The 12,330-nt window shown below is 40.6% G+C and overlaps 1 protein-coding gene across 16 annotated transcripts in view; it reads right to left on the bottom strand.

Annotated features, from left to right (window-relative positions):
* Nucleotides 1-12,330, bottom strand: part of camk2g2 (calcium/calmodulin-dependent protein kinase (CaM kinase) II gamma 2) — a 357,622-nt gene that overhangs the window by 52,837 nt on the left and 292,455 nt on the right. For 10 of the 16 annotated variants that reach the window (XM_072583442.1, XM_072583443.1, XM_072583438.1 and 7 more), the window contains one exon: nucleotides 6,269-6,301. The exons of the other annotated variants lie outside the window; for them this stretch is intronic. In XM_072583442.1, coding sequence (XP_072439543.1) covers nucleotides 6,269-6,301 — 33 coding nt within the window. The remainder of the gene's footprint in view (nucleotides 1-6,268; nucleotides 6,302-12,330) is intronic. 16 annotated transcript variants of the gene reach the window in all.

Below are 12,330 nucleotides of genomic sequence, written 5' to 3'. Positions count from 1 at the left end.
CACTGGAGAGTTTCTCCGTCATGGCAGATGCCCAAACTCTATCACATGTACCACCCCCGAATGTGGCATTTCATATATTCTCAGCGTCTGGGCATGATTTGCACAAGCGTAAATCACGGAGGCAGAGAGGCATTTAAATCGTCATCTGCTTCTACTCCTCTGTAATTTTGGCAATCTAGGAGAGTGACAATATAGTAACAGCTGATCTGAACTTTGTGCATTTTTTTTAACCTAACTAGGCAATTCCTTTAGAGTGTTATGGTATCTTTCTGGATCTGGTCTTGTGACATCTTTGAGAAAGCAAGGGTGCCCTTTGCAATAGTTAAAGGTAAGCGTGAATATGCAGAAAGATGCACAAACTCATTTACTGTCAAGCTCACTGGAACAATGAATGACCTGTCCAAAGTCAAAGCCAACTTTCTAAGCAAACAGTGAAACTATTTAGATTTGTTACCCTTTAAATCTTTGAAAGAAGTCAAGATTTTTGATAGCATATTTCACTGTGTCTGTTGACATAAGCCTGTGAGCTTCCATTCTTGAATCAGGACTGCATAACTGGTTTCACAATCATCTACAGTCACAGTAAGCTGCCTGCCATTTCACATTGATTGACAACTCAATGTGAATACAGGGGTTACCTGATTTATGAACGCTGACTTATAAACACTGGTATTTATGAACACAATCCCATATAGGGCTTTAATTTGACAGACTCATCATACAAACATTGCCTGTACTTACAAATGAATGTTTTACATTGTCCTGCATTGTGTTTTGGGACAATGTTGTCACTTCAACAGGTTATTCAGTTCTGTTTTTTTTAAAAGAGGTTGTAAGGCAGAAATGTCAAACCATCCCTAAGAAATTATAAAATTCGTGAGCCCTTTGGAGATTTTTTTTTCAAGTTGGAACAACGTAAGCCACCTGGGAGTGGCCAGCTCTCAAAGACCAGGTTTTCTAGTTTTTTAAAAGAAGTTTTTAGGTTTTGTTTTGAGCAGAAGCCTTTGGGGTCTCAAAAGTGTTGGAAGTTTCAGTAAATCTCTCCTAGTCGCTATTCTCTCTGAATATTTGTTTGACGCTTTTTCCCTCTTGGATTGGACAACGGCATGTGAGAACCTGTGTCTGATTTTTCCTTTTTGCCAAGGGTTGTGATTATGGGATGTTACTACACTGGAACAGTTAATTAGCAATAGATGTTGTCTATTATTCAGTTGAATTTTCCAATATTAAAGTTATTCTAAATTCCTCTCTCTTTTGTTTGCACATTAACTATTGTGTTTAAATAAATTGAGTTTTGCTTAATGTCGAGTAGTTGTATCGCATCTGGAACATGCCTTTAGAATGAGAAAAAGTTAGGGTCTAGGCTACCTTCTCAAAGCACAGTCAGTTCTGCTATAACATAGTAGTTCCGTTCTCAGGCAAGCCCATGTTATAAGAAAATTGTGTAATAGCAGCACCATTGAAACTAATGGGGCTGGAAGCACATACCCAATACATGCTTTAAAAGATCGCACTTTAGAAACAGTGTCCCCAATTCGTTAATCGCGTTATAGTGAATTTGCATTAATAAAATGCGCATTATAACAGAATGACCTGTATTTTGAGGGGGTCTGGTTTGGTCCATAACAGTTCTGACTTGTGTACAAATTGACTTGAGAATGGATTCCAAAACAGAACCTGTTCACAATCAGTTGACTGGCTCTTAAGGCTCTACTGAGATGGGACTACAAATGAATTTCAATGCTGGTTGATATAGTGGGTTGTGCGCTTTAATGAAATGCTTGTTCTTATAAGACATTATGACATTAGAAGGAATGTAAATATAATAAATTGGATTTTATAGTTGTGTGTGCTTTTCTGTAATTGAGACTTATGGGCTTTATTTAAACAATCTTTATTTCATCTTGTCTCTTCACGGGTTTGAAGTCTGTCTATGTGGATACTAGGTGGATAGGCATGCTGTGTTGGTACTGACGATGGGTTGGCATAGCTGAGTGTCAGGATGGTGGTGAGGGGTTTTGAGGGGGCAAGGTTTTTATATAAAAAAATATTATTTCAACACAGTGCCTGTGCACAGGGAGAGCCCTTTCATAAACAGTCCTCATCATATCTGGCATCCCCCACCCACGTCTGTCAGATTGGACATCAAGACAATGATTTTTGTAAGTTGGGTTTGCAGTGCTGGGAATTCTCTCGATTTGAGGATGAGAATTCAGGCCACTGGATTCACTGGACTCTCACATGTGAGTGCAACATAGATTTGGGTGAAAGTCGATACAGTTTCCAAGAAACCTCACGTTTGCAGTGGCTTTAATATGATCCTAGTCCAGTACAACTTTGTAGTTGTAAGGTGCCCAGCTGAACTCTCCAAACCCACTGCAGAGTTATTAAAACTTGCCTTTGGAGCCTTTTAAAATGCATAAACAAAACAGAAGCTCCCATCCTGCACTTAACTGCTGAGGCCCATGAAACTGAGTCATGGCGTAGACAGCAGCTGTCCTTGCACATCCTACATAGGAGGAGTTGGCTATTCGCCTCCTGAACCCTATTCTGCTACCCAGAACTGATGCACAATCCAACTCCATTAACAAATGCTGGTTCCTTAACCATTGTACCCTTGCCAAAAAGAGGTCAGATATTTAAGATTTTCAGTTGATTTTTTTCTTTATTAACTCATGAGATGAGAGCATCGCTGGCTAGGTGAGCATTTATTGTCCATCTCTAATTAGTTAAGAGTCAACCACACTTCGATGGGTCTGGAATCAGATGTAGGTCAGACCAGGTAAGGATGGCAGCACCCTTTCCTATGACTTTTTTCTCCCAACAATCAACAAAGGATTCATGGCCATTATTAGATTCTTAATTCCAGATTTTTATTCAATTCAAATTCCACCATCTGCCATTGAGGGATTCAAAACCAAGTCCCCACAGCATGACCTGGGTCTCTGGGTTAACAGTCTAGTGATAATACCACTAGCCATCACCTCCCATCTCTGCCAACTCTCACCCTCAATAGCAGATGGCTTCAGATTTCCACTTTCCTTGGTCTGAAATGTTTCCTGCTTGGCAGAATTCGAATTTTGAGATTACACCCCACTTTTCCTGCACCTCTCTCTTCAGCAAAAATAATCTCTCTTGAGATACCCTTTCAACTTCTTTAATCAACTTAAACATCTCAATTAGATCACACCCTCCCCTTTCTACAGACAGAGGAATAAAGGTCTAGCCTTTGTAACCAGTCTTCAAAATTTGATATTTTAGGTCTCAGTAACCCAAAGCCTAGGGAAACTCTACCAATCTCAGTTTTGTGATTACAGCCTCAGACTTCTTTAAAAGTTTAGAGTTGGGTTTCTGTGGAATTGGATGATTGGATTTGTTGAACAATGTAAAAGACCAACCATAATGCATCACTAAACAATTCACTCTGGCTAAACATTTATAGGACTTAATACTGCACATTTGATGAAGGTATACTTGAGCGTAGCTCTGATTGGAAAACAAGCCTATACTCCTAACAAAAGAAAAACTCCTTGCAATCTACAAATTGCATCAGGTCTCTCTAATCAGACCATTTATCTACATGCCCACTTGTAGTCACTGACAGATTGGTGGAAAGATATGAGTCAAAAAGTGTGGTGATGGAAAAACACAGCTGGTCAGGCAGCATCTGAGGGGTAGGAGAGTCGACGTTTCGAGCATAAGCTCTTCATCACATTCCTGATGAGAAGCTTAAGCTCAAAACAGTGACTCTCCTGCTCCTTGGATGCTGCCTGACCAGCTGTGCTTTTCCAGCACCACACCTTTTGACTCTGATCTCTAGCATCTGCAGTCCTCACTTTCTCCCAGAAAGATATAAGAACAAGACGACAGCATCATTTCAGAGGGATAAATTCTATTAATAATGACGGATTAAGAAGAAATCTCAGCCATGCAGTGAAGGTTTTCATGTGCTGCTCAATTAGTTTGAACCAATAGGGCAGCAGCTTTTCTTTCAGGTGACAGGAGAGAAGGGAATGAGACCTACTTCAATGTTTGAGCCATTTTCTTTCTTTGAATATTCTTTAATGGTACTCCTCTTAAGCCAAAGCTATATTCCACTTTGCCATTGGTGAACCACATATTGAATGGACTATTGGTTAATTACTTGGCAGTGGATCAGATTTACTTGTCATTGTAGGGTTAACACAGAGTTATGGCACACTGATGACGGTGAATGCACTACAATCAATCACATGGGTATTGTTCACCCACTTGGCAATGGAGCGCCAACTTCACAAAAGTCTACCTGCTGACTACAATCTACCGAGAAGCTTCACCCAGAGGCAAGGGACATCTTCAAATGATGCTACAAAATGCACATCCAAGGTGTGTTTTGTCAGTTTTGTCCTGTTCTTGATAATGCCCACGTCTTTAAATTTAAAGAAGCAAGTTCACAGAATGATACCTGCAACCACCATCACTGATGTTGTTAACCGGACAAAAGTCGTTTGCTTCAGGGTGCAGACTCCTTGACGATTGTTTACATTTTTGCATGGTTTACGGTCTTAATATTTTGGCTAATCCCCCTGTACCACCCTCAGGATGCACTGACTACCAGCATGCTTTCCAAACAAGTTCAATCTTTGTCGTATAAATATAGCAAATAATTATTCGATACACCCAAAACAAGATTGGCAAAGTAAAGGATAACAACATTCATCATCAACTGTAGCTACATTAACCTGAGCTACTAAAGGCAACTTTAGTAATTTTATCGGGTCAATCAGTGGCTCAGTGGTTAGCACTGCTGCCTCACAGCGCCAGGGACCTTGGTTCAATTTCTGCCTCAAGGCAACTGTCTGTGTGGAGTTTGCACATTCTCCCTGTGTCTGTGTGGGTTTCCTCCGGGTGGTCCGATTTCCTCCCATAGTCCAAAGATGTGCAGGTTAGGTGAATTGGCCATGCCAAATTGCCCGTAGTGTTAGGTGCATTAGTCAGGGGTAAATGTAGGGGAATGGGTCTGGGTGGGTTACTCTTCGGAGGGTCAGTGTGGACTTGTTGGACCGAAGGGCCTGTTTCCACACTGTAGGGAATCTAATCTAATCTATTTAAAGGCATCTTTGATCCATAAGTGGGATTTGTGTGTACTCAGTTTTTGCCCATTTAGTATGGTTAGACAGAATTCCTCAGTGGAAAATATTTCTCCAGTCAACATTTGTTTAGGAATTCTGCACAATAGTGCTGGGGTCATTAGCACCTCAAAAGGCAGCTATTTTTATTTTCAAAGTGTTGAATCAGTTAAGGGCTTCTCAATTTTTCTCGTGGTTCCTGTATTCTGCTTGTACCAAGTGGCTTAACCCTTGCTTCATGGAATCATCCTTGGCCTGTCATTTGAACACTGTAGCAGTGTCATTCTAACATTGATTCTAGCCAACCTGTGCAGTTTCGAATTTATCCACTTAGTGATGCTAGGGGTCCATGTCATGTGCAAACCTTCCCGCTGTGAGGGAGGGAACTTTCTTCCTGTTGCTTTGGCCTGAATTCAATTCCCTGCTCATAGCGGCACACCACCCTCACCTACAGCTGATATTGTTAGAGGACTTAATTGAGGCAAATGTAACTTAACATGGGGTATCTAGATTCTTCAGAAATTGTGAAATGAGCTTACTTTTTCTGCACTGTGCCTGTATTCTTGGTTCAATTAATTCCATGATTTCAATGGCAAATTCCACCACCTTTTTTTTGCCTGGTTATCACACATTCCTACAATAATATTCCTGGTGAGTTTGGCTTTACCCTTGTCAAACCGAAATATGCCAGGGAGGCAGTGTCAGGCACTACCTTCCTTCTATTAAGTTACAGTAACCCTTTGGGGGTAAATTGGTGCCAAGTGTAACCACTTGATAGTTGTTCTCAGAAAAACCTAAAGATTGGTACTTTAATGCAAGTAATACTGTTCATAGACTTTAAAAGACCAAAGGTGTTTACGTGCAGAACTCTGGTGCACCCCTGGCAGATGAAGAGAAACAGAAAGATATCTTAAAGAAAGGGAAAAAAAAAAGAAGAATCAGTTTGATCTCAAAACTGGCGTTTTTAAGCCCCGAAAAATAGCAATGGCACATAAGTGAACACAAGACAATGAATGACAAGTACAACAATAAACAATAAAAGGGCACAAGCTCTCTTTAATCAGCTCTGGGAACACGGCTGCATGGGATGGTGCACATATTTGACGAACACGAGATGCAGAAGATGAGGTGATAATGTGCAAGTTGCAAAAGGTCCTCACCATTAAATGAATACTTGAACCGGACTTCCTTTTCTGAATAGTTCAATAAGAGAAAGGGAAGAGAACAAGAAATTTCCACTGGTTAGATCGGAAAAGCACAAAGATTTAGTTTTGGAGGGATAGATGGATCACAACAAAACCAAAGGTCAGATCTAATCTACTGCCAAAGCAAATTGTGTGTTTCTGAGGTACCTGAGCTTGTATTTATTTAACTGGCAGATATGGGCACTATTAATGAACTGAATAGAGAACCACTTTAACACAATGCGTTGCATGGAAAGACCAGCAGATCAGGTCAAGTGTGTTTTAAATTTCCCCCATTCCACCCATTTGTTGAGTTAAATGGATGCTAAAATCAGAGAAGATATAAAACCAATATTGCTCCCAATCAGATGTTCATTGGTACAGAATGTGAATCTAGCCAAAATTAGCTTTGCACTCAGCAGGACAAATGCAAGAATGTCAAACTTCAAATGATTTCAACAGTTTATATCACTAAGGAATGGGGGGGGGGGGGGGGCAACTGATTGTCAAGGCAACTCTAATTGGCTGAAGCCATGGGAAAAAAAAAGCTATAGGCTTACCCAGCTCCCAGTCCCTTCAATTTCCCACTTGGTAGGAAAGGTTAAAACTGCCCTAGATCCCAATTTCATCACAGAAAGCAAACTGCCCTGACTTCCTCTATCGTTGCACAAGTTCCATTTTGGTTTAATTCACCAGAGGTGAGGTGGTGGTTGTGGTGGGGACCTGTTTGAACAATTTGAAGGGAACTTAGCAGGTATTTGGACACGATGCTTAACTCAAAGGGATATTTTGGATAACAGGGGTTGACAGTGTAAGATTAGGTGTTTTTTTAGTTAAGTCAGCCAGAAATGAATTATGGACAGATAACAATGCAGAAAGGTTTGGGAGAATATGAAATACATTGCTTTCATAGTGATCCATTTAAAAACAAGGAGAAAGCAGAGCAGTCAAGAGGAAATGGGAAAAAGCAAAGGAACTGGAGAAAATCAGTATTGTTATGGATTGAACCTTGATTTAAGGATGAATTGGCATTACGAACAACAGCAGACAGCCTGGAAGCTTACACAGTTCCAATTACCCCACTGTTCACTTTCCTGGAAAATCTTACCATTTTATACTTTCCATTTACAATCAGTTAGCAACTCTAACCCTCGAAGCGATTGTTACTGATGAGTAACTCTATCACTATAATCACCTTTTATCTCCATTAAATTGGCTGCATTAACCAAATCTTAGGTGTGCATCTACTAGCACAAATGCGAATAATGGAAATTATTTCCTGGCTTTAAACGACAGATTATTAAAATAAAATGTATATTATAAACCATAATTCAAATTTTTTAAAAATCACTTCAGGTACCTGTGAAACTAGCACTTTGAAATCACAGAACCCCTACAGTGTGGAAGCAGGCCATTTGGCCCATTGAGCCTTCATCAACCCTCTGAAGAGCATCCCACCCAGACTCATCCCCCTACCCTGACCCTGTATTGCCCATGGCTAATCCAACCAGCCTGAACATCCATAGACACAATGGGCAATTTCATATAGCTAATCCACCTAGTCTGCACATCTTTGGACTGGGGGAGGAAACCAGAGCAACCAAGGAAACCTGCACAGACATGTGGAGAACATGCAAACTCCACACAGATATTCACCAAAGGCTGGAATTAAACCAGGATCCCTGGTGCTGTGAGCTAGCAGTGCTAACCACTGAGCCACCATGCCGCAATTAGTTACTACACGACCAATATTGAAACTCCTACTTATACACTTGATGAAAATCAACGATAAATTGAGAGATGTCAGGCAAGTCTTATTCAGTAGTTAACATTAGGTAGGATTTCTACAATGGGCTAATTACATGACACATGATTGAAAGCTTTGGCTTATACACTCTGAGAATGGAGATTCTATTAACCAGGAAGCAGGACAGCTATCACTCTCTTGACTGTTTTCAAAGGAGGTGTGCACTGGGTGAACAAGTTACATGATTTCTTCAGTTCCATGGTGTTTCAATTTGATGGTCATGGATGTGTCATTCTTAACAATACCAGATGCTCCGAAAGCTTCTATTTTCAAATAAATCTGTTGGACTAACACCTGGTGTGTGGTTTTCAACTTTATCCACCCCAATCCAACACGGGCACCTCCACATCAAGGCAAGTTCCAAGTCTAGAAGTGCCTAATTGGAAAGAGGCTGCTGGATATGTACTCCCTATCTGGGATGTTCAACCTTTGACTGGTTGAATAAACAGGAAATCAATGACATTGGTGCAAACTTTACATTAAGAACACTCAGTGTTCACTTCTGAAAAACTGTACTGAGGAATCATCAAAATCATGGGATTTACCTTGCACATAAATCATCGGACATCAATGAAAAGTAGGAGCTTTAGCAATGTTGAAATTCATCAATTAATTTAAATCGATACGGAGATGAAGTGCAGAAAATAGTGTCTGCTGTGTCTCTGCATTCAGTTACTGAAATAATCTTCACTTTGAAGATTATGGATAGTCACCTCCTGATGCTGGGGAAAAGGCTGTAACCTGTATATCTGTGCTTTACAGGGTAGCTCTCCCACCTGGGTTACAAAACCTGTGGGTTCAAGTTGCACACAAAGACCTGGGTGTAAAATCTAGGCTGCCCCGCCAGCGCAGGTGAGGCATTGTTGCATTTGTAACCTTTCAAGTGAGAAGGTCACATCCTCTGAGGATGGGCATCCAAGGTTCTATTTCAAAAAAAGAGCACAAAACTTGTCCCCAGTGACCGAACCAATATTTCTCCATTACTTTATACCACAAGGACAAATAATCTGGCGAATGTGTCATGTAAAACCTTGTGTACAAGTGAGTTCCCTACATTATGGTGGTACCATTCACAAGTTGCTCAATGGCTACAAAGCAGTGGGCTGTTCTTGGGAGACGAAAGGTGCCATACAAATGTGAGATTTTTCTTTCAACTGATGGATGCTGTGTAAACAAAGGCGTACTGATGGAAGCGGCAAAGGGGAGGGCCATGGCAGCAATCTATTAACAGTTGATATTAAATTGGAGGTTTGGTCATTTAACTTCTGAAGACTGTAGTTAACAATCAGTACTGCCTGCAAAATCGTGTATTTCTCCCCCTCCTTTCTGTCTCCCAGTCCTCCTGCCAATTGCTGTCTCGGCCCACATACTATGAATAAGGGTGAAACTATATGCAAACAGTCCTGCCTTCATAAACTGAGGTCAATGCATTCAGGGAGCTAATTTTTCAGGAGACAGTGAGGTCTGCAGCTGCTGGAGATCAGAGTTGAGTGTGTGTTGCTGGAAAAGCACAGCAGGTCAGGCAACATCAGAGGAGCAGGAAAATCTATGTTTCAGGCTGGAGCCCTTCATCAACTAATTTTTCACTCAAATCTCCACATGTTGGAGGTCTTTTTTGACTTTATCCAAATTTTGCTTTGGGTGTATTCTCAGAAACAGCTGCTTGGAGCTTGGAGTACAAGGTAGTGCAAGAAGAGCCTTGGGTTTTGTGTTGTACCTCTCACTAGTGGCCTGATGCTCAAAGTGAGTCATAAAATACATGAATATTTCCAATGATCCGGAACACAGAAAAAGCAGGCTAAAAAGAATGCTCAATCTCAGCATTAGTTTGTTCTGGAGATTCCCACCTTAAATTATCAACAGTGCTCCCAATCGTCTCATCTCATATAATAACCTTCCTGTTCCACCTGCTTTCCTAGGGCATTTGTAGCAGTGAAACTAAAATGGAATAAATGCAGCTTGTCAGCATTAAAAATTGTGAGTAATCAGAGGGCAGAAATGACCATCCATCTCTGTGGCTTGTGATTGAGGATGACAGATGGGCTGGATTCTGAGGTGAAGGTAAAGTCATCATAATCCCAGAGGAACATGCAGCTGCTTTGTTCATCACAGATAGATGACTGGTGGTGGTTTAACCTGAGGGCCCCATGCCTCCGGCAAGGGGAGGGGTTGAGAAGGAGAGTCCTTCATGGTAACCTCAGCCAACATGGGGATTGAACCCACACACTCTTGGCATCATTCCATTTTGCAAACCAGCCAACCAACCAATGGAGCTAACTGACCCCCAGATTAAAGTCTGTACTGTTATAATGAAGTTCCCTGTAATTCTTACTCTTGTAGTGGTTGTGATGTTAAACCAGAGATATAACCAATTGTGAAACTGAATTTGATACTCTGATATTTTGTGGCTTGGCACAAAGGAAAATTCTGATGACTTTGAAAGTTATCAACCCATTGTAAAAATTCCAAATAGTTCAACAATGTACTTCAGGGAAAGAAGAAAAAATCTGTCCAAATGTAGCTTAAACCACATACTGAGTGGCCGATCTCTGAATTGACTTCGCAAGTTGTCAGGAACAATAACAATTACTCGCATTTACAGAGCAGCTTGAATGTAGCAAAAATGGGTATGACTGGACATAATTTGACACAGAGCCACAGGACAAAAGTTTAGATCATGGAGAAAGAGAGGTTTACAAAGGCAATTTCAGAGTTTGGGGCAAGAGACAGTTGAAGACAGAGTTGCCACTGGTGCAGCAATGAAAATTAGGAACCCAGAGAGAGGACAGATCAAAGGGGTATAAATGATCTCAGCATACTGACATATGAGAGGCTGTTACAGAGATATAAAGGGCAAGGTGACTTTGAACTTAAGGATTGAAGATATGGAGAATACAGTTTTGCCAGCATCCTGAAATCAAATAGTGGAGAGTACATTCAGGGAGGTGATTGCTGGCTGTGGGCAATAAAGACACAGAAACCTGCTTCTCAGAAAGTCTCTCTCCGCATCTGACAAAATCCTTCGTGGTGAAAAGAAAACTAAAGAGAGATTCTGCTCATTTGAATATCTGTAAAATAAGCTCTTATAGATGCATCGATTTGTGAGGGTCCACAACATAAAAGCAATGGAGAATACTTCAGAAACAAAACAACATAGCAAACAATGGGAATGTAGAGCATTCACTGCACTGGGAACAGGTAATGAAAAGCAAGTAAATGATCATCACTTCCCCGGGAAACACAGAATTTACTTGGCATGCTATTAATGTGGATTGACACACAATACAAACTCTTTACATTAAACTAACTGGCATTCTACTTTCATGAGTTTAAGTGGAATGTATATTTAATTTGGAAGCTTTGAAATAATTGCAATGATAATAGCATACTTAACATTCAGTGTTGATACCTAAGGCCTTGCAATTACTCTTTGGGATACTACTGATTTTGCTTAAAATTGATTAATTCCTCTTGTGAAAACAGGCCAAAAAGAACAACCTTAAAATTATTGACTTGCTAGAATGCCAGGGTGTAATTTTAAAACGTCACACTTATTCTGCTGAATTTTTAACAAAAACACTTGATGCATTTCTGAAATTATTTGTAAAAAAAATTCCTTGATATCACAAAAGAAAAATCAAAAGAACCGTAAATCAGAAACAAAAACAGAAATTGCTGGAAAAGCTCAGCGGGTCCGGCAGCAGCTGTGCAGAGAAAGCAAAGTTTGCAAATTCGGGTCCAGTGAGTCTTCCTCAAAACACTCCTGACAGCTGCCAGACCTGCTGAGTTTATCCAGCAATTTCTGTTTTTGTGTCAAAATGCGGCCATGACTGGCATAGCAGGCTGGAAGAAGTTGAATAGCTTACTCTTGCTCCAATTTCTCATGTTGAGTGTCAGAAAAAGTACAAATTAAGGGATTGCCCAGAATAACAGGACAAAAGGACTGAAAATAATAGTTCCTTGTGTGTACAGTGCTCATGAGTCGAAATATTTCATCCAATTTTCAATTCAGTTTGTGCCAATCCCTGAGTTTGAGGGAGAATGATTGTGCCAAGTGCCTGTGAGGTGTGTGTTGCTTTCCCAACAACTGAGCTCATCTCCTTTTGATCCGAAGCCTTGGATACTACAGGCTATGGGGACAGTCACAGGACTTCATGCCAGTCACTTATAGCCACTTAGTCAAACTTCTGACACTTTGATCAGGAAACTGCTTTGGATAGAACCTGTACCA

This window comes from Chiloscyllium punctatum, chromosome 13 (assembly GCF_047496795.1).
Source record: "Chiloscyllium punctatum isolate Juve2018m chromosome 13, sChiPun1.3, whole genome shotgun sequence".
In the NCBI taxonomy this organism is placed as follows: Eukaryota; Metazoa; Chordata; class Chondrichthyes; order Orectolobiformes; family Hemiscylliidae; genus Chiloscyllium; species Chiloscyllium punctatum.
This window is presented reverse-complemented; position numbering and strand designations above follow the sequence as displayed.